The sequence below is a fragment of the Pongo pygmaeus genome, chromosome 5 (genome assembly GCF_028885625.2).
Source record: "Pongo pygmaeus isolate AG05252 chromosome 5, NHGRI_mPonPyg2-v2.0_pri, whole genome shotgun sequence".
Lineage (NCBI taxonomy): Eukaryota > Metazoa > Chordata > Mammalia > Primates > Hominidae > Pongo > Pongo pygmaeus.
In genome coordinates, this window is record NC_072378.2 from 169,024,711 (window position 1) to 169,046,909 (window position 22,199).

Consider the following 22,199-nt stretch of genomic DNA (forward strand, 5'->3'; position numbering starts at 1 on the left):
GGGCCTCCAGAGGTCGAGCAGCCCGGAGTTCTGCATCCTCCTGTGGCAGCCACCTGCGTGGGCCTCTCTCCCGGGCATGGAGTCCCCATGCCCAGACCCTGGGCCAGGCCCCTTCTCTGGAACTTCAGCCTCCCGGAGAACGGGTCTTTCTAAAACACAAATGTAATTACATTCTCCCCCTACACCTCTGCTTCTGAGGAACTGAACACACAAAGGTCCAAGGCTGGATCATATCTAAAAGCAGAACTCTGACCCACACCTGCCCAGAAAGCCAACTCCTTTTCTGCAATACACAGCCCAGGAAGCCAGTGGCCCTGTCAGGCTTGCAGGGAGCCAGATTGCCATCTTTAGTGACAGCCCAGGAAGCTCAACAGTAACTTCTGTGACAATCAGCTCCGGAGGGCCAAGACTTGATCAGTCCTGACAGCTTCCTAATTTTTGTCCCTGCTTCCAACTCCGGACCAACCAGAGAAGGCGAGATACGCCCCCAGGATGCCCGCCTCTCATTAGAGCTCTGGTGTCCCCAGAGCCTGGCCTCCAACAGGGCACAGCTGGGGCTCTGTGTGTTCATGGGAAGCTTCCCTGTTGTGAGCATCTCTGCCTGCCCAGCCCACTCACAGCAGCAAGCCCTGAATAAACAACCTTTGTTTGTCCACACCCGGTGGCATTTGTTTATTCCACACTTCAAAGCCTGCAGTGGCTGTTCCCTTTGTCCCAAGTGGAACTGGGAGCTATGGGATGATCCACAAGTCCACACCTGGTGACTGTCCAGCTTCATTCCCGGCTCCGGGCCTGCTCTCCTCCCTAGATTGCTCCTGCACCATCTCTCTCTCTTCTTGCCTCCACTCGCCTGTCTTCCTCTCCCCACTCCCTCTGCCTGCCTTTTCCCAGACCCCCATCCAGCTCCTCACTGCCCAGCTTCACCTCCGCTTACCTCTAAGCTTTTACAGAGGTTCACTGCTTTCCGTCTCCTTAGGAAGGCTCAGTGTCAGGTAGGACTCTGCTGTCCTTGGGTTACTGATTAGCCAGCTTGTCTATCCTTTCCTGGGTCTGGTCTCCCAGCGGTTGGCAGCAGGCTGAGTCAGCAGCTGTGGTATTATAGCCATGCTCTACTTCCACGAGCAGAGAGCTAAAATTCTGCTCCAGCTGGGCCCCCAAATGCAATGCTGTCCCCAAATGTGTAAGGAATGTTGAACCATGGTCCTGTTCTCTTAGCCATATTTTTGGGACAATTTACCCGCCACTGCTCTTGCTATATACATAACCTGTTTTCAGAGAGGGCTGTTTTCATAATTCTTTATCATTTCCAGGGCACCTTTTGATGTGATTGCATTTTCTACTCCAGGCCATAAAAGCTGCAGCAGTATTTAACTCAATTGAGGTAAAAATAATTTGGATAGTTGAACCAGCAAACATTTCAACTATGCAATAGCTTGATTTTATTTAGTGGAATTCAGGAGCCCACGGCTATGTGAGGGAAGGGTTTGCAGCAGGAGGGAGGGATGAGTCTGCCTTAAGGAGCCCCAGTGCTCAGGAGAGGAGGGGATGAGCCTCAGTGCTCAGGAGAGGAGAGGAGGAGCCCCAGTGCTCAGGAGAGGAGGGGAGGAGCCCCAGTGCTCAGGAGAGGACGGGAGGAGCCCCAGTGCTCAGGAGAGGAGGGGAGGAGCCCCAGTGCTCAGGAGAGGAGGGGAGGAGCCCCAGTGCTCAGGAGAGGAGGGGAGGAGCCCCAGTGCTCAGGAGAGGACGGGAGGAGCCCCAGTGCTCAGGAGAGGAGGGGAGGAGCCCCAGTGCTCAGGAGAGGAGGGGAGGAGCCCCAGTGCTCAGGAGAGGAGGGGAGGAGCCCCAGTGCTCAGGAGAGGAGGGGGAGAGCCCCAGTGCTCAGGAGAGGAGGGGAGGAGCCCCAATGCTCAGGAGAGGAGGGGAGGAGCCTCAGTGCTCAGGAGAGGAGGGGAGGAGCCCCAGTGCTCAGGAGAGGAGGGGGAGAGCCCCAGTGCTCAGGAGAGGAGGGGAGGAGCCCCAGTGCTCAGGAGAGGAGGGGAGGAGCCTCAGTGCTCAGGAGAGGAGGGGAGGAGCCCCAGTGCTCAGGAGAGGAGGGGAGGAGCCCCAGTGCTCAGGAGAGGAGGGGAGGAGCCCCAGTGCTCAGGAGAGGAGGGGAGGAGCCCCAGTGCTCAGGAGAGGAGGGGAGGAGCCCCAATGCTCAGGAGAGGAGGAGCCCCAGTGCTCAGGAGAGGAGAGGAGGAGCCCCAATGCTCAGGAGAGGAGGGGAGGAGCCCCAGTGCTCAGGAGAGGAGGGGAGGAGCCCCAGTGCTCAGGAGAGGAGGGGAGGAGCCCCAGTGCTCAGGAGAGGAGGGGAGGAGCCCCAGTGCTCAGGAGAGGAGGGGAGGAGCCCCAGTGCTCAGGAGAGGAGGGGAGGAGCCCCAGTGCTCAGGAGAGGAGGGGAGGAGCCCCAGTGCTCAGGAGAGGAAGAGAGGAGCCCCAATGCTCAGGAGAGGAGGGGAGGAGCCCCTTCCTGTCTGCACCTCCCAATCTGGACTGCACAGGCAGCCACCAGTGAGCTCAGCACATTTGGTAACTGAGTGAATGAAAGAACACACCCTGTGTATGGCTTTCACTGGCTAAGCCCCCTTTGAAAAGGGCTGTGTCTGCTGGATAGTAGCGGGGCCCACGTGATGTGATTGAGGGCCGCGGTGTGTGCACATGTCCAGTTTACAGCATCATTTTGAAGCCTAGCAGGGCCAACTATGCAAGTGATTGAAAAAGACAGTCAACAAGTTCTTGTAGACTTTAATCTGTAAAAATAAATATACTTTTAATCAACCATTTAAAAACTAGTCACCATCACATTAAAGCCACATGAAATCTGTATTATATAATAATTTTGCCCTTTTTTCACTGATCTGTCATTTATTCACAGAGATTAAATACACACTTGACCTGTGAAGTGGGACGTCGTTAAATCCATTCCAGATGTGCTACTGTTTTTCATCAGACTTTATGTATTTAATGTTTAGGATCCAGTAACTGTACAGAACCTCGGATTCTATCAGAAGAGGGCTCTGCGATGGTTTGCGTGTGGTTTGTCCCCACCAAAACCTCTGCCGAAATTTGAAATTTGATCCCCAATGTGGTGGTGTTGGGAGGTGGGTCCTGGAGGTTTTTGGATCATGGGGGCAGAACCCTCATGAATAGACCAACACGGTCCTTCTGAGCTAAGTGAGTTCTCGCTCTGGGGGAATGGCCTAGTTCCCGAGAGAGCAGGTGGTTAAAAGAATGGCTTCCTCGGCTTCTCTCTCTTGCTTCTTCTCTCACCATGTGTCTCTTTACACATGCCCGGTCCCCTTCTGCTTTCTGCCATGGGCAGAAGCAGCATAAAGGCCTTATCAGATGCCACTGCCTGTCTCAAACTTTCCAGCCACGCATATCATGAGCCAAATAAGCCTTTTTTCTTTTTCAATTACCCAGTTCTGTTACAGCAACACAAAACGGACCAAGACAGGCTTTAATTATTCTACAAGCTGGAGCAAGAGGATGTAGAGAGAAAACTTTGCTGGGGTGCCCGCTTATATTCCTGAATTTGATCAGTAATGATATGCTCTGTTTTCTTCAATGATAACGTGTGATTTGCTAAAGTAGGTTGGGACATTTTCCCTAATATTATAATTAAATCTTTCACAAATTCTTATAATTTAGAATTCCTGACATATATTTTACTTTAGCTTAACTTTAATTCTTTATCCTTTTATTTTAGGATAGAAGAGGATAGGATATTTTAGGACAGAAAGGAAAAAGAGCAACTTTATCCTGTTATTTTTATTTTTGTTAAAATATTTTTATTGTAAGCATGCCAGAAGTTAGTTCTAAAGACCCCGGAAGTCAAATTCTACATTGTTTACTTTTTAATCACATGAGAGAGAGGGAAACAGCTCCTCTGTCTTCCAACGCACTTCCCCCGTCATCTAATCAATCACACCCCCTCATATGACAGGCCACACTCTGCCTTAGTGGGCTTCCTGGTTCATTTCTGCTTCTGTGTGAGTGGTTACAATTATGTCTGTTTAGAGGAAAAATATGCACAGAACATAAGACATTCAGGAGACGAATGTTCACCACAGGGCATCTCCATCCATCCTCTTTCTGCGTGACTGCCTGGGCCACCTGGCCTTCTTGCAGTATCCCAGTTCTCTGAATTCACAGTGCTTAAGACTCTGCCACGCCCATCAGCGCCCTGTTGTCAGCCCTCTCAAAAACGGGCTTCTTATCACTGGCGTTCTAATTGTTAACTCTGTGTTTTAAAGCATTTCCCCAGGCTGCTATCTGCCCTGGGCCTGCACGTGGCATCTGCCCACTCTTCCTGGTGGTGCCTGGGCGATGTTTGCAGACGGGTCAGGGAGGCTCACCAACTCTGCACACTATAGGGAGGCCACAACCTGGGCCGACTCACCCCTTGCCCCTACTGTGGGGAGCACAGACAGACGTGGGTCCCATTTTCAAACTGCCAGCTTACGCCTCCTTCCAAATCCTGAGGAGCTATCAGCTCCATTCAATGAAGGAGGAAGCCGACTCAGCCAGGCTATGACGAGGGACAGGTGGGATGGGAACTGGAGCCAGAGCTGTCCTCCTGTCCTGGGCTGCCTGGTCCCGCAGAACACTGAGCGGAGCCAAGGAGTCAGGGTGCCGGGTAGACGGGGCAGGAGGGCTAGGGGACACTCCGAGGATCCCCATGGAATCTGTGAGAATTCTACTTCTTTACTCCAAAGCTACTGGAGAGTAGAAGAGCACTGGCAAGGCCTTGGGCCTCAGGCAAACTGAAATGCATGTTTGGGCCTCCACTGTTAAAAAGGGGGAGAAAGAGAGCATGAGAGAGGGAGAGAGAGAGAAAGCAAGAGCCAGAGGGCACATTATTGCGGAAGAGAGAGAGGATGGAGAGACAAGAGAAGGAGAGCTATTGATTGATTGATTGATTTGGACTGTCAGATCACGGAGGACCCTTCCTGTCCCCGACGCGACGGCTGCATTTTGTCTGGAGTCTGCATGGTTCTCCTGGTCAGCTTGCAGGACTGTGCAGAGCAAGTTGGGATTCACTTGGCTGGAACGCACCCCTCCGGGCTGCAGGTTGGAACCTGAATGTTTAGGAAACCACGCCTAGCTTTCTAAAAGACGGGCACTGTCAGAAAACCCTGAGGAGCCCAGACCCACTGCACTCACTCTCCTTCTGGGCTGATTCCCTGTGATTTGGCCTGCAACATGGAGTCTGAACTGCCTAGAGCTGTGATACAAGCTAGGTCACCCTGGAGGATGAAAAGGAAGCTTGCACTTTCTGGATAGTGCACTCAAAGCTCCTGTGAAAAGCATCAATGAATGAGCAGAATGTATGACTTAATGGAACTTCCTAGCCATGTCTTCAGCATGGTCAGCTACAAAAACATGCGTGGACTGAGGCTGCGCCCACAGTCCTCAGTGAGGACGGGGACTCAGGCCACGGGGCTGTCGTCACAGCCTCACCTGCTCAGTGGTCCTGGAGAAGCCACGTTTCATTATAAAAATGTTGCCATTTTTATAAAATACCCTGTGAATTAACTTTTACAATAAAACCCCCATCCATGAGTGGGCTTGAATCATCCTTTTAAATTTCAGTGCAGGTTTTTAGAAAGCTTGAGGAAGGTTCTGGCCTTCTGTTAGGAAGCAGATTTCAGGAAGGGAAGGTGAAATTGCACACAGATGAGCTCAATGGGTGTTTGAATCTGTCTGCTCTGACCCCTGGGAAATGCTTGTATTTTCTCGTGGTGTGTACAGAGAATAGACCCTGCCTCCACCGTCCTCACTGTCAGGGAGCTCAGCAGCAGCCTCCCCTCACCTACGCTTTGTTCTAGACGTGAAGTTCCTTATAGGCATCTAAAACCAACTCCTTGTTCCAGGAATATTTCACGCCTCCTTCCAAATCTACTCCTGTCTTCTCTGGTTTTCTGACTGGCTTCCTCCCAACGATCTTGCCCAGCTGCATCAGCCCTGAGGGGCCCAGGACGTCCGCGGGGACTTCAACGACCTTCTCCACCTTCATGTAAAATTCTTTTAATCTTTCAGGAGAAAGCTGCTTTCTGAATTGAAAATGCTGTGGCCCTCACCAGGCAGCTTACCTGAAAACACTGCTATCTTTCTTCTTGAAAAATTGAGGAAAATTCTCTTTGGAAAAGTAAACACCAAAAAAAAAAAAAAGTTTTTTTTTTTTCCCCAAAACGCTTTTATGCCCTTTCTTTCTTTTTTTTCTTTTTGAGATGGAGTTTCGCTCTGTTGCCCAGGCTGGAGAGCAGTGGCGCAATCTCGGCTCACTGCAGCCTCCTCCTCCTGGGTTCAAGCAATTCTCCTGCCTCAGCCTCCTGAGTAGCTGGGATTACAGGTGCATGCCACCAAACCCACCTAATTTTTTTTTTTTTTTTGTATTTTTAGCAGAGATGGGGTTTCACCATGTTGGCCAGGATGGTTCTGATCTTCTGACCTTGTGATCCACCCGCCTTGTCCTCCCAAAGTGCTGGGATTACAGGCGTGAGCCACTGCGCCTGGCCTATGCCCTACTTTTTATACTAAAACCAGAGTTTAGTCTCTACTCACTTATAAGGTGCCTTCCCTGCCTAAAGCTGGTGCGTGCCCCGTGATGGGCAGGCATGAGGATTATGGTGCCCCTACCATGTGCCACGCAAGGAATCAGGGAGGAAGAGGTTAAAAGAGGGAAAAAAATGTTCCTTTTATTTGAGATCATGGCATAATTTGGGTGTTTGTGTATGCTGACAGCTTAACGTGGAGTTTAAACTCAAATTCAATTTCCAGCACAGAGTCCTGCAACCGCCTCTTTAAAATGCGTTTGGGGAGGAATGGCCAAAGGATTGGGAAATGCTTCCCCAGCCAGAGGGGAGTAAGAGCAGGGGAAAGCCATGGCAGGATGACAACATGGAAACGAGGCGCCTGCCGGGAAGCAGCATCCTGGGCAGACCTTGAAAAGACACGCTAGGTCGGCCGGGGAGGCTGCTGGCGTCTGAAACCAGAGCTCCGCATGGAAGTCTTTGCTGGGGCGGGGGCTCACGGCCGCACTCCACAGGGCAGAGCCCATCTGCGGGGACTCCTGTTAAAACGGTGGCCTCGGAAGATAAAGCGACTTGGCAAGATGACACTGAAACCCAGACACGCACAGGACACTGCGTGGAGAGGGCCCCTGTGTGCAGCAGGCTTCTCCTGACGCAGTCACTGCGCCTCATACCATGGTCATGACCTTCAGGGCCGTCGGCTGGAACCTGCGGATCTTCTTCTTCAGGGCCTTGGAGGCCTTAATACGGCACAGCTTGGGCACGGGGGACAGGAGTGGCCCCGAGCTGACCGGGACCTCCTGGGTCCAGGCCAGCTCCGCGTGCCCGGCCGCCACATAGCCCGGTGCCAGGCCACAGTCCCTGCTCTGGGCGCCACCCTCCTCGTCGCTGCTGCTGGACTCATGGTCTCCGAATCGGTTGGTGGTGTGGTCACTGGACTCTCCCTCGCTGGTCTCCGGGATGACTGACGGGAACCGCGGGTCACACTCGGCCGAGTGCTTGGAGGGCTCTGAGTCGCTCCTGGTGTAGGCGTCCTGGCGGACCAGTGAGGGCCGGCCCCGGGCCAGTGGGCCACCTGCTCTCCTGGCCATGGGCCTGGGGGGCCCCAGGTTAGACTCAGGACAGCTGGCCAGGCGGGCCCGGGCCGAGATCTCCACAGTGGACTGCCAGCGGCGATGCTTCCTCCTGGCCACCGAGGTGAGCAGTGATGCCTCAAAGGGGAACAGGGCTTGGGCTGAGGTCCGGTGGCTCTCCTGCGGGGCCACCGCCAGGGGGACGAGGACAGGCATGGGGTAGAGGGTGGACTCGGAACAGGAGCGCCCGGGTACCTCCCAGGCCAGGGTTGGCCTCCTTGGGAGCCCGCCCCTCCCTGGGGGCCAGTGGGCAGGGTCCCCCTCCAGGGATGGCTGGGGGGCTGCATGGGCTCCCTCAGGCCTGTCCAGTAGAAGTGGCAGCTGCCTTGCAAACCTCAGCATCTTGTCCGTGGGCCTTCTCTTGATTTTTTCAGCCTTGCTCTTGGGGGGACCCATTTTCAGACTGACAGCAAAGGATGGGTGGGCAAAGTGCCCAGAGGCCGGTGAGGGGCTCTTGTCCAGCATCCTGGATGGGGATAGGATGTTGCCTCGTCCATAGTCCTGAGCTGGGGGCGTCTGCTGGGCCTTCAAGCTGGGAGAGGGCCGCGCCATAGTCTCCCTGAGGATGCAGCTGTTTGAGAGCTTGGAGCCCTCCTCTGGAAGGCTGCCAGGGTGCTGGGGACCCTCAAGGGGCATGGATCCCTGCTGCTGGGGCCCGCCCCTGCCGGCACCCCTGCTCTGAGCTGGCCCTCCCTCGTCCTCCCTCCCTGAGGCGAAGACCAGCAGTCGCCCTCCACCGTCTGTACTCCAGCCACCCTGCCTCTGTGGGGATGGGGACGCTGCATGCCTTAGAGGTCCCTGTTCTCCTCCGCTACCCTTTGCTGGGGTCTCCCGGCCCCACAGATGCAGCAGCCTGTCGATATAGGCTCTGGCCCTGGCCGGGCTGGCCTTGAGGACCGTTCCAGTCTGGATGGTGTTCAGACCTGCGGGGCCCAGGGGGCTCTCCCTAGGGGACGAGGGGCCACCTCTCTGTGGGGTTTCCTTAGTCAGGACAAACAGGGGGCTCTGTAGAGCCACCGCATGCAGGGGGCTGGGGTACGGGTACACCTCCCTGCCGCCCTGGGACACCAGGTCCTGCCGATACTTGGGGTCCGGCACGTGCAGCGGGATGTCCACCCCCTGGCAGAGGAGCCCGAGGAGCTCGGCGTCCGTGTTGGCTTTCTGGAGCCCCGTGTCCGCCGGCAGGGCTCTGTCAAGATCACCTGGGAACGAGAAACATGAACAAACACATTAACTACGGAGAGGATTTAGTGCACTGTTGATTTCACTTCATGCGTGGCAGCCGGGAAGGAAACGCTGCTCATTCACTGCTTCGAGGAACTCCTGGGTCCCACGGGAGACGGCGACTCACAGTCACTGGGGTCCGCATTTAGACACAGGGCGCGGGGCAGACGGGAATGCGTTTAGACACAGGGTGCGGGGCCGTTTGTGTTTAGACACAGGGTGTGGGGCCGTTTGCGTTTAAACACAGGGCGCGGGGCCCTATTTGCATCTGCAGTGCAGCCCCCTCAGCCTGTTCTGATCCTTCCCCTTGCGGGAAAGCGCATGGGCAGTGAGAATCACCAGTTCAGCGCCCTCATTTCTCTGAGGGCTTGGAGGCTGAAGAGGCCCCACAGCGGTGGGATGGAGTCCTAAGGGAGGCCAGGGGCTTGGAGCTGGTCCCTGCAGATGCCCTGGAGGAAACCACGGGGCTTCTCAGTAAGAAAAGACCAAATGGTTATTACTAAACCGGGCCTTGTATAAGAAATAAAACGCGGACAAAAATGACATCTGTGCCTTTGGAGACAGTCTGAAGACAACTACAGCCCCTCCCGGGCCAGCGGGTGGGATCCAGGCGTGAGCCCGGTTCTCTCCCCACCAGCACTTTCAACCCCACCCTCACTCCAAACACCAGTGGATCCAGGGTTTTTGAAGGATTTTTTTAAGCTTGCTGATGTCCATTTTAAATACAGGGAAAAGTGCTGTGTGTTAGAAGAGCTGGTGGTGATGCGCAGGCCACATTTGATTCCTGCTTGCATCCAAACCACCACGTGGCCTGCGGAGGCCCTTCCAGCGCCCGTTAGAGCCTGAGAGCGCGCTCCGTGTAGGGTCCCCGGCTCTGCCCTCAGCAGCTGGGGACTGCACTCCGCCATCCCCTGTGCCTGAGATGAGAACCCCACCTTCCCTGGCAGTTTCTTACCTGTAGACACAGGCCTAGGCCAGAATGTGCCCCACGGCTGGCCTGCATCCTCCACGCTGCCCGGGGGCCTGGCACCCTCCTCGGTAGCCTGGGGTCTCCACGCTGGCACAGTAGTCTCATCAACCGACCGGGGCCTCCAGTCCCCCATGCCGGGCCTGGCTTTGTGGGCCAGGGCCACAGGCAACAAACTGCCCAGCGAGGGAGAGATGTGGTCACTGCAGACAGAGGCACAGGACGTGGACAGGGAGCAGGATCCACCGTCGCTCATCTCGTAAAAGCCTGGACGGAGCAGACAAGACAGGTCAGTGACCCCCATCCAGAAGAGCCCAGGGCCCCCTCTCCTCCTGAGCTTGTCACGGCACAGGTGGGCCCGAGGGCACCCCTGAGCTGAGGCTACCGGAGGCTGTGGGCCATTGTCCATGCAGCCGGCCTGGGAGAGAGTGGCTCAGGTGAGGATGTTCAGGATTCTTCCCAGGAGCTGTCAGTGGGTCAGTCAGGGCCCACTCCACCTGCACTCTGCAACACTGGCCCTCCCTCTTCCTGGCAAGTGGTCCCTTTAGTCCTGGGTGGTCGATGCCTGCCTAAGGGGTGGCCTCTTCCTCTGGATTTCAGTCCTTTTAGGACAGGCCTCTGGCCCCTGTCTCTCTCTCTCTTCCGTGGTGCCTGCCAAGTTGAGAAGGAGACCAATCTGGGGAGGTGCTTCAGCCACAGGCCTCCTGAGTCCAACAATGTCACTTAGACCACAATGTGATTTTTGCAAATTAAAAAAATAAGAGCGAGGTAGCCAATTAATATATATGCCCTGAGAAAGGCTTCAGTGTTGCCTCCTAACTTTCAGATCAGCCTGACGAAGCGGCCCCCTCCCTGCGTGGACACTGGGAGACCTGGAATGGAATCTCAGCCCGAGAGGGGCTGGGGGGACAGGCTTCACCTCTGCCTGTGCTGCGTGCCTGCCTCTGTGTCTGCGAGGTCAGGGCGCCCTGGTACCTGAGCTGGGCCTGCTGTCGCTGTCCAGGGCCTCCCCTGAGGCTGTGCCCACATCCAGCTGCAGCTTGCTAATCTGCAGGTCCAGCTGGTCCAGGTGGGTCTTCAGGCCGATGTCCTGCTGTCTCAGCCGGGACTGAGAAGGGAAAGAAGAGAAAGGGAACTATTGTACCTATGGAAAGCAAAACTTAAGGCTCAAAGTGGTGAAACATGCATTGTGAATGCAATTTAAACTCCCAAAGTCCACGCGAAATACATCTTCTAAATCCGGCAGCTGCCCCTGCTCGCTCTGAAGCAATTCCCTTGCTCCACTGTCACAAAAAGAAAAGTCTACTGACACCCATCCCCTCCTCCCACACACACATACACACACACACACGCACATACACACACACACACACATATACACACACATACACACACATATACACACACATACACACACACACATATCACATACACACACATACACACATATACACACACACATACACACACACACACATACACACACACACACACACACACACATGGGTTTTCTCCAGATCAGACTGCTTTACTTATCCTCACTTTTCAAATTACATTTCTTTATAAGGATACAGAATTCTACAGCTTATGAGAGTGAAATCAGGATCAAAAACAACACCTCCTTTTGGCAGACAGGAACCACCTGCACCGTCTATTTTGCTGTGTTTTTCAGCCTGCATAAGGGTTTACTCTCCTGTACTAACGCTTTACGCATCTTGTGCCTGGGTGCAGTGGCGTCCTTTCACTCGGCTGCCTCCGGATCCCTGGTGCCTGAGGAGCACAAACCTTTTGACTTTTCAAGAAGGTAAGAAAGTCCCTTGGAAAGAAGGAACCCCCCCCCCCCCACCTTCACTAATAAGTCCCTTCTTCCCTGATAGAAGAAGTAACATTTTGAACTGTTACAGGCTTTGGCAGAGCTACCAGGGGAGAAGGTTCTCAGCAAAATATGGAAAATGTCAGCTTTACCTGGAATAAATGCAGCTTGAAAATCGGCCTTCAGGATCTTTTGTTTTGTTTTTGAGACAGGGTCTTGCTCTGTTGCCCAGGCTGGAGTGCAGTGGTGCGATCATGGCTCACTGCAGCATCAACCTCCCCAGGCTCAGGTGATCCTCCCACCTCAGCCTTCCAAGTCTCTGGGACTACAGGCATGCACCACCATGCCCTGCTAATTTTTGTATTTTTTGTAGAGACGGGGTTTTGCCATGTTGCTCAGGCTGGTCTCCAACTCCTGGGCTTAAGTGATCTGCCTGCTTTGGCCTCCCAAGGTGCTGGGATTACAGACATGTGCCTGGCCAAGAGATTGTGTATTTAGAAGTTTCCATCACAGCCCTGCCCTGAGAGGCTGCGCCTTCTCCTGGCCTCAGCTTCCCCAACTCTAAAGGGCTTATTATGAGCATGTGTGTGTGTGTACATGTGTGCGTGTGTGTGTGTGTCTTTCTTTCAATTCTAAAACATTTCTTGTTTTGATGAACAACTACAATTAAGGCAAATAATTAATGAATGTAATTATGTGGCTGGTTCTCTTAAGAAAATGATTAATTATATTTCAAATTTTATGTGGGAAATGAGGAGTTCCCCTGAGCCCCATAACCTGGGCCTCAGGGAATTACTTCAGTAATTTCCACAATATAAGAAATCATTACAAGAGAGAGGCAGGTAGCAATGGTTTCCTGTTCTGATGAGAGAATGACTTCTCTGATTTTCCACATAAAAGTGCCTATTATCAGCACGGGTGAGGGGATGGAGGCTGGGCTCGACCCAGCACACAGCTTCTGTGCCAGGAGCAGACCTCCTCCTCCAGGATCCAACTCAGGGGCCTCCTAACAACCTCCAAAGTTTGCACAGTGACAGAGTCTGAAGCCATAATATTTTTTTTTTTAGATGGAGTCTCGCTCTGTCCCCCAGGCTGGAGTGCAGTGGCGTGAGCTCAGCTCACTGCAAGCTCTACCTCCCGGGTTCAAGCCATTCTCGTGCCTCAGCCTCCCGAGTAGCTGGGACTACAGGCGCCCGCCACCACGCCCAGCTAAGTTTTTGTATTTTTAGTAGAGACGGGGTTTCACCATGTTAGCCAGGATGGTCTCGATCTCCTGACCTCGTGATCTGCCTGCCTCAGCCTCCCAAAGTGCTGGGATTACAGGCATGAGCCACCCCACCCAGCCTCTGAAGCCATAATATTATCTGTGAATGCGTACATGGCAAAAACCAATCCTGAATTTAATCAAAATGTTATGCTTCCAGAACCACCCAGCTTCATGTAAACATACGGGCTCCTTACCCTGCACATTTTTACACAGGTAAACCGCTATCCAAGTGAACAGCACCACCCGCCAAGCCTGAGCAGCACACACAGGCGGGCTCTCCCACATCAGCTATGCAAAGAGGAAGCCTGGATCCAAACAAAGGGGCTGGGTGGATCCTTACAGCACAGGACTTTTCTTTTTCCTGGCGTAAAACAAAACCCATGGTACCGACAGAAAATTAAGTTCCTTTGTAAGGCCACACCTCAACGTTTAAAACGATCTACATGCCCTGTCCTCTTCCAAATCACACTCTCCTTCTTCTGAAGGAGGGGAGCCCCTGCACCCCAGCCAGCTTTGTCCTCCTCCCCCAGCCCCGTTCCCGCCCCCGTGTCTGTGCTGGGTTAATTGCTTTGTGATTAATGTTTGGCCAGCCAGGCCTTCAGTTGCTGGTTTCTGATTAATAGTCGAGGGGCTGCAGGACGCACAGAGCTCTCAGGCACTCACAGGTTATTTATTACGTCCTCAGGTCCCGTCTACGTCTGCAGGACTCCACCATTCAGGATTGACGCTGCTTGTAACCCTGACCAGTGTCCCTAACCCCGACCGCCGTCCCGAACTTGGGGTTTGTTTGTGCTTTTCATTAACTCTTTCTTAGGGTCAGACATTGTGCTCACGGTCACAAAATCTATGTGGCCAGGAAGGAGGGCAGTCTACTGCAAGGCCAGCCCCAGAGCGTGATCTCCACACATGTCCACGATTGGACCGACTCACTCCACAGCAGCAAGCGAGCCCTGGATGGCCGTGCTCCACTTCCCTCTGCAAGTGTTCAGGCTAACTCCAGGCGGCCCCCTGCAAGCGTTCAGGCTAACTCCAGGCGGCCCCCTGAAAGCGTTCAGGCTAACTCCAGGCAGCCTTGCTCACGGTGTGCTCTGGGGGCATCTATGCCAAACCCCTGGGCCTGGGGAAAGGGCAGGAGGGCCTGGTATAAAGGCGCTCATACCAAGCCTCTCCAGGCAGTGGGATCAGCTAGGTACCCCTGCAGACCCCAGGCTCCAGGCCCCACTCATTTCTTGAGACTCTACCAGGTAAGCCTGGGAACCTGCATTTTAACAAGCTTCCCAGGGACCACAAAAGTTCTTTAAGACAACAAAAAGTTTGAGGATTTCTATTCCAGGGGGTGCCGTTAAAAAAAAAATAGGTTAATCCCTTTCTTTGAAATGCATTCTTTACGCACCGCAAGAGAATGACCTGATTTCCATGTGCTGTGCCTTTTCCGTGGGCAAGTCAGCAGTCCAGCCATCGCCAACACCTTCACGGCACATGTGGAGGATAAACATGAAAAATGCCTTACTGTTCAGGATATGGAGATGGCATCTGAAACACCTCCTTTCTATCCCTGAGAGCTAGAATGCACAAAGGAAACATTCTATGCCTGAATTCCAAGGCTATCCCTTCCATTCTGGAGAGAGGTAAATGCTATTACCTAAGTTTAAAAGAGGTCTATCAATCAACAGCAAAGGGGTCCGTGGTTCACAGACTGGACTCGTGGATAAAAAGCAGCACTGAAGCCTTGCAGGTTTCTGGGGCTGCCTGGCCCTAATGCGTGGCCCCGAGCAAGTTGTCACCCTGCCTCCTTTGGTTTCCGTGTGCTCACAAAGCAAGCACAGTCGGCCCAAGGAAAATGCCAGGCATCATGTTGATGCGGCAGAATCAGACGCACAGCTTGCTCCTGCAGCATGGAATGTGGGAAACTGCCAGCGAAAAGGAATTGTTGCAAGCTGCCACTTTCAGAACAAGTCATGACCAGCAATGTCAAGATGGGGAAATTCTTCAGGATAAGATTTCACTGCAGACTCCCGGAGCCCTTCTGTGTCTCTCCCCTTGTGGACACAGCGCCCACTGGTGAAGGATGCGGTTTTCGGTCTATTTGTGGGCCCTGAGTTCCAGGGAGTTGATGAAGTCCTTCTATCTAGGGCTTGTTGGGGAACCTAAACCTTATGAATATAGGAATGGCCGGCACTTCCTGGAAATGACAAGTTTCCTCACAGACATACATGAGGATGCAAAGTCAACCCTCTCTGGATTGGCCACACAGCAGCAAACCCACTTGGGTCAGACGGTACGGGGATCTCATCAGCTTAGAAACCCAGAACAGGGAGATCCCAACTTCTGAAATCATCTTCCCTTTTGTTGCAGCAATACAAGTCACTCATTTATTTATTCAACAAAATCCTAAGCACCCTCTACTGCACTCTCGTTTGTGGCACGGCAGTTAAAACGCTGCAGCACATTACCACAAGCCTTGAAGTGATGAGTGCTGCTATTTTCCTGACTGTTTAAATCCCTGGAAATGCTAACAATCGTTCTCACCTGAGAATTCCTATAGGCTAAAGCTGCTCAGGGCCTGATAAATGTTCTTCCTGCCTTCACACCTGAATGATGACCAATGGCCAGGTGAGCACCAAGGTGGGCGGAGGGAACCCTGAGTTAGCCAGGAGCTGCTGGAGTGTGTAACCGTTCCAGCAAGCAAGGCTGTTCACTGTATTTAACATTATAGAACTGCTATCACTCCTAATGTTTTTCCCTGTAAGAAAAATGTAAAAGTGTTAAGCCCTGGGCTGATGTCACACAAATTCAATTATTCTTCTCTTTTGATCACATAATCCATCCCGAGAACAAAGTTTCAAAACAAAGTCTGCGTGTTCCTTCTGGTCCCCACATTAAAAAAAAATAATAAAATAAACAAAAAATCTGTTTGATCTTCTCTTCCAAAAGGCTACTTGTAATTAGAGGCTGAGCACTTGCAAGTTTCATTTGTATATTTCTTAAGCCAAGTTAATCATCACGTGCACTCTCAGCCCCTTGACAGAACAGTTGAAGCCAGCATCTCAGCAGCACCTCCCTTCCCATCACATGCGTGTAACACATCTGTGGCTGTCGTGTGCGGAACTGAGGTCACGCAGAAGCTGCGATTGTGTCTGGTGCAAACACAACAGCATCTCAGCAGCACCTCCCTTCCCATCACATGCGTGTAACACATCTGTGGCTGTCGTGTGCGGAGCTGAGGTCACGCAGAAGCTGCGATTGTGTCTGGTGCAAACACAACAGCATCTCAGCAGCACCTCCCTTCCCATCACATGCGTGTAACACATCTGTGGCTGTCGTGTGCGGAGCTGAGGTCACGCAGAAGCTGCGATTGTGTCTGGTGCAAACACAACAGCATCTCAGCAGCACCTCCCTTCCCATCACATGTGTGTAACACATCTGTGGCTGTCGTGTGCGGAGCTGAGGTCACGCAGAAGCTGCGATTGTGTCTGGTGCAAACACAACAGCATCTCAGCAGCACCTCCCTTCCCATCACATATGTGTAACACATCTGTGGCTGTCGTGTGCTAAGCTGAGGTCACACAGAAGCTGCGATTGTGTCTGGTGCAAACACACAAACGACCTAAACAGACGGCCAGGATTTGCTCACTGGGTGAGTAAACAAAGTCTGTACACCAGCTACTTTCCTCTCAGGAGACATCAGGGGCAGAGTTGGGGGCCCAGGTTAATCCCACACAGTCTGCCACCTCCGTCTTCCACAAGGTCAGGAGATAACGGGGATCCTGAGAGGCGTCCCAGACTTCCTGATTCTTTAATCCAGAAGGGTTTGCTACGTTAACAACCTGGCTGAGCGAGGGAGGCAGACGGTCGTGCCGCAGCTTCACTGGGCAACATTTAAAGGCAGTGACTTTTAACAGGACAGATTTAAATTTCTAATATAAAAGAAATTTCACTTAGTGTAACAGAGGTAACACAAGTAAACAGATATCTTTCTCCAGCCTTTTTAGTTTGTCTTTAAGAAAATACAGCAACTACGAAAACGCTTGTGAGTTGTTTCCAGTAAGTTTAACAAGATCATACAATAACATAAGCAGAGGGGTAATGACTGGAGTTCCTTTCATTGTGTGAAAGGAGGGGTTCAGAGCGCCCAGGGAGTGCTGAAGAGGGCCTGTGGCAGGGAAATCAGAGTCTCTCTCCTCTGGATCAGAGGACACGCCTCTCCTTACAGGTCAGGTCACATTTTAAAGTTGAAGAGGCCTTTGTCAGTTACATGCTTTCCCCCAATACTTTATTACAGTGACGCGACCTTAAGAAACGTCAGCACATTCCTGAGGACAAGTCGGGGTGCGCTTTACCACGCGAACACTGTTGCCCCTAACCCAAGACAGCAGGGGGCACCTGGGCCCCCGGGGAAGTGATGCCAGGATCCCGAGCCGACCTCCGCCAGGGGAACGCCAGTCAGTACCTGCAGGTCAGAACAATGCTGTAACTAACGAACAGGGTGTCCCTCCCAAATCTGCCAGCTTCGGGATGCTGGCGTGGGTGGGCGCACACCCACGCAGGGCGGAGCGCGAGCTGCAGCCCCGGGCAGTTTTCAGGGTCCTCACCTGTGCGCTTCACCTCTAGGCACCTGCGCGCGGGGCCTCTGTGTCCCCCTCCTTGGAGACCGAACTGCATTCCAATCAAATCCCAAAGGACGTCCCCTTCATCCATCAGACGCCCCCGTCCCACTAACACACAGTCGCGGCCGGCACCAGGAAGGAGCAGCGCCTGTGGCCCGCACACCTCGCAGCCCCGAGTCCCGGCGCCCGGTCCTTACCAGCTGCTCCTGCAGCGCGGCCAGCGCCGCCTCCAGCTGTTGCTCTGGGCCGTGGAGGCCGTGGGGGCCGCACGGCGCGGCGGGCGCGGCGGGCGCGGCGGGCGCGGGCGGGGGCTGCAGGGCCAGGGCGCCCCGTACCCGCTCCTGCTGCGTGGCGCGCAGCCCCTGCAGCTCCTGCAGCCCCGCGAACGCCGCGCGCAACCTCGCGCCCAACCTACGGCGGTCCCAGCCCGCGGGCCCCGGGGGTCCGCCCAGCGTCCACATCTCCCGGGCAGGGTCCCGGCCTCCCGAACCCCACGAGCGGCGCCGGAGGCCCAGTGCGCGCGGATCCCGAGCTGTGTCGCGGGTCCTCCTGCGCCTCCTCTCTCCGCCCCCGGCTCCGCAGGTCGCCAAGGTGGGCTGGAATCTGTGGCCGGGCGCAGAGGGCGGGGTCTGCACGCGCCCCGAGGTCACCGCGGCCGCCCCCGGACCCGCCCCGCCGACCCCCCAGGCCCCTCGCCGGCTGCGGGCAGGGCGGGCGCACCCAGACCCCGGGGCCAGCTGAGCGCCTCCGTGACTTCAGCGGGGAGGGCCAGCCGGGAGGAGGAGCCCGGGGGAGAGGGGCAAAGAGGCGCAAGTGGAACAAAGGCGGAGAAAGGGCTTGTTAAGGTTTTAAAATGTTTATAAAGAGAAATTATTGGGACATTATCGCATTGCAAGGACCGTGTTACCATTACAGACGCAGTAGAGATTTCAAAACCGTATCACCCACGTTTCCCAGTGGGTATCTGCAGTTTGGAAACCGCACCTTGCTTTTTTTTTTTTTTTTTTTTGAGACAGTGTCTGGCTCTGTCGCCCAGGCTGGAGTGCAGTGGCGCGATCTCCTCTCACTGCAACCTCTGCCTCCCGGGTTCAAGCGATTCTCCTGCCTCAGCTTCCCGAGTAGCTGGGACTACAGGCGCCTACCACCATACCCGGCTAATTTTTGTATTTTTAGTACAGATGGGGTTTCACCATGTTGGCCAGGCTGCTCAGCTTGCTTTTTAAATTTTTAAAATAATTGCTTAAGATGCAGTTCACATACCATAAAACTCACCTAATTTAAGGTGTACAGTTCCAGTTTTTGGTATATTAACGAAGTTGTGATCACCACCCCCAAAAGAAACCCTGTTCTCATGGGTAGCTACCCGCATTCCCTCTCCTGCACCCCCACACATAGAACCACCACCCCGCAGATTCTGGAAGTTCATGGAAATGGGGTCACATGCCAGGTGGTCTCTGTGGGGGCTCCTTACGGTGAGCGTTTTCAAGGTGCGTCTGTGCTGCAGATTGCGTCAGAACTTTATTCCTTTGTGTGGCTAAATAATATTCCACTGCATGGCTGTGCCAAATTTTGTTTATCCATTCATCTGTTGATGACATGTGAGTTGTTCCATTTTTTAGCGATTACGAATAACGCTGCAAGGACATTCCTATATGAGTTTTTGTGTGGCAATATGTTTTCATTATACCTAAGAGTGGAATGGCTGGATCGTAGGTGACTACTGTGCTTAACCTTGTGAGGAGCTGCCAGGCTGCTTTCCAAGTGGAATCCCAGCAGCCAGCGGGGTATGAGGGTTCCATTTTCTCCGTGTGCACACCAACCGCTGTCTTTAGTCCAGCAGATGTGAAGTGGTATCTCCCTGTGGTTTTGATTTGTGTTTCCCTGATGGCTAAGGACGTTGAGCATCTTTTCATGTGCTTGTTGTGTACTTCCTTTGGAGAACTGTCTATTCAGATCCTTGGCCCATTTTAAAATTTAGGTTGTCTTTTCGTTATTGAGATGTGAGTATTCATTATACAATTCCCTTATCAGACATGATTTGCACTTCCCTTATGAAATACATGATTGGCAAATAATTTTTCCATGTTGTGAGTTTTTTTCATGTTCTTGATAGTGTCCTTCGCAGCAAAAAATGTTTGTAATTTTGGTGAATTCCAGTTTATCTACTTTGTTGTTGTTGCTTATGCTTTGGGTGATCTAACAGAGCATTGTCTAATCCAAAGACAAAGTTTACAGCTATGATTTCTAAGATTTTGCTGTAGACTTAGCACTTACATTTAAGCCTTTGTTCTATTTTGCATTAATTTCTGTATGTGGTGTGAGGTAGGGGCCCCTTCTTTTACATACCCAGTTGTCCCAGTACCATTTGTTTAAAAGACAATTCTTTCCCTATTGAATTGTCTTGGGACCCTTGTTGAAAATCAGTTGATCCAGAAATCAGTTTCTGGTTTCTCAGTTCTGTTGCATTGGAATATATGTCCATTCTTATGCCAGTACCACACTGTTTCAATCATTGTAGCCTTGTAATAAGTTTTGAAGTCAGGAAATGTGAGTCCTCCAATTTTTTCTTTTCTAAGATTGTTTTGGCTGATCTGTGTCTTTTGATTCTTTTTTTTTTTTTCTTCTTCTTCTTCTTTTTGAGACAGGGCCTTGCTCTGTTGCCCAGGCTGGAGTGCAGTGGCGTGATCTCAGCTCACTGCAACCTCCATCTCCTGGGCTCAAGCAATTCTCCTGCCTCAGCCTCCCAAGTAGCTGTGATTACAGGTACATGCCACCATGCCTGGCTAATTTTTGTATTTTTAGTAGAGATTGTGCTTGGCCATGTTGGCCAGGCTGGTCTCTAACTCCTGACCTCAGGTGATCCGCCTGCCTGGCCTCCCAAATTACAGGTGTGAGCCGCTACTCCTGGCCAGTGTCTTTTGATTTCTATATGAATTTTAGGATCAGCTTGTCAATTTCAGCAAAGAAGCCATCTGGGATTTGGATGGGAATTGCAACTAAATTTGTATACCTATTGCAGGTATTGCTACCTTAAGTTTAAATCTTCTGAACCATAAACATAGGATGTCTTTCCATTTATTTAGATCTTCATTAATTTCTTTCAACAGTGCTTTGTAGTTTTCAGCATAGAAGTCTTGTACTTGTTAAATTTATTTCTAAGTATTTTATTATTTTTGACACAATTGCACATGGAATTGTTTTCTAGTTTTATTTTCAGAACATTCATTGTTAGTGTATAAAAATTAAATATTGATTAGAAGGCCAGGCATAGTGGCACCCACCTGTAATCCCAGCACTTTGGGAGGCTGAGACACGTGGATCATTTGAGCTCAGGCATTCCAGAGCAGCCTGGGAAACATGGCGAAACCCTTCCTTTACCAAAAATACAAAAAATAGCCAGGGTATGGTGGCATGCACCTGTAGTTTCAGCTACTCAGGAGGGAGGCTGAGGCTAGAGGATCCATTGAACCCAGGAGGTCATGGTTACAGTGAGCTGTGTTTGCACCACTGAATTCCAGCCAGACAACAGAGTGAGACCCTGTCTCAAAAAAAAAAAAAAAAAGATTCTTGTATATTGATTCCTACAACTTTGCTGAACTTGTTTATTAGTTCTAATAGTTGTGTGTGTGTGTGTGTGTGTGAATTTATTTGTACTTTCTTCCTAGAAGCTCATGTCATCTGCAAATAGAGATAGTTTTACTGCTTTCTTTCCAGGATGGGTACCTTTTACTTCTTTTACCTGCCTAGTTGTTCTGGCTACAACATCTAACACCATGTTGAACAGAAAGGGTAAGAGAAAACATTCAGTCTTTCCTGTTAAGTATGACGTCAGCTGTGGGTTTGTCTTAGATGCCTTTTAAAGATAGAGAGAGATGAAGATAGTGACAGAGAGAGAGACAGACTGGAGGTGAGCCCTTTATCAGTTATGTCTTCTCCCTGTATGTGAGCTCTCTGAATAGTGTCCTTTGGTAAACAGAAGGTCTTAATTTTTACATAGTCTCATTTATTATTAATCTTTTTGTGCCCTTTTGAAGAAATGTTTACTCACCCAGGTTACTGAGGACATTACTTAATGCTGTCTTCTAGAAACCTTATCATTTTGCCTTTCTTATCTAGATCTATAATCCACCCAGAATGGCTTTTCATGTGCTGTATTTGGAGGAGGAGTCACAATTTACTGGTTTTCAAACACATATTCCAGTGCAATATTTATTGAAAAATCTTGTCCTTTTTGAACTCTTGCATGTTGCTGCCACCTTTGTCCTGAGTAAAATGTCTGTGTGTATTCCGGAATGTTCTGGATCTTCATCTCCGTGTGGCTAGTGCATCTGTTTGTTCTTGCACCTGTCATAATTGTTTTGTCTTTAAAAGAAATGCTGATATTTTGTAGAGCAAGTTCTCCCACCATGTTTTTCAAGGGTGTCTTGAATATCTTTGGTTCTTTGCTATATTACATAAATTTTAGAATCAGCAAGGAAATAAATACCAGAAGTCTACTGTATTTTGATAGGACTCCATTGACTCTGTAGTCCATCCGGGGAGAAATTACATCTTTACAATCTTGAACATTCTATTACTAATCCACGGACAAGGAATACCCCTTTATTTATAAA

General features: G+C 51.7%; 1 protein-coding gene across 6 annotated transcripts; it reads right to left on the bottom strand.

Moving 5' to 3' along the window:
• Nucleotides 1–6,577: 6,577 nt before the first annotated feature.
• On the bottom strand, nt 6,578–18,242 carry DACT2 (dishevelled binding antagonist of beta catenin 2). 6 transcript variants are annotated; one of them, XM_063666861.1, is made up of 6 exons: nt 17,784–18,242; nt 14,373–14,447; nt 10,875–11,007; nt 9,888–10,166; nt 8,043–8,910; nt 6,578–7,786 (listed from the first exon to the last, which is right to left on the bottom strand). In XM_063666861.1, the coding sequence occupies exons 1-6, from the start codon at nt 18,045–18,047 to the stop codon at nt 7,300–7,302; spliced, it is 2,106 nt and encodes a 701-aa protein (XP_063522931.1). In that variant the 5' UTR covers nt 18,048–18,242; the 3' UTR covers nt 6,578–7,299. The 6 variants fall into 6 exon arrangements, with proteins under 6 accessions (XP_063522931.1, XP_063522930.1, XP_054348781.1 ...); XM_063666860.1 differs by having other exon boundaries at nt 6,580–8,910; XM_054492806.2 differs by lacking the exon at nt 14,373–14,447 and having other exon boundaries at nt 6,582–8,910.
• Nucleotides 18,243–22,199: the final 3,957 nt, after the last annotated feature.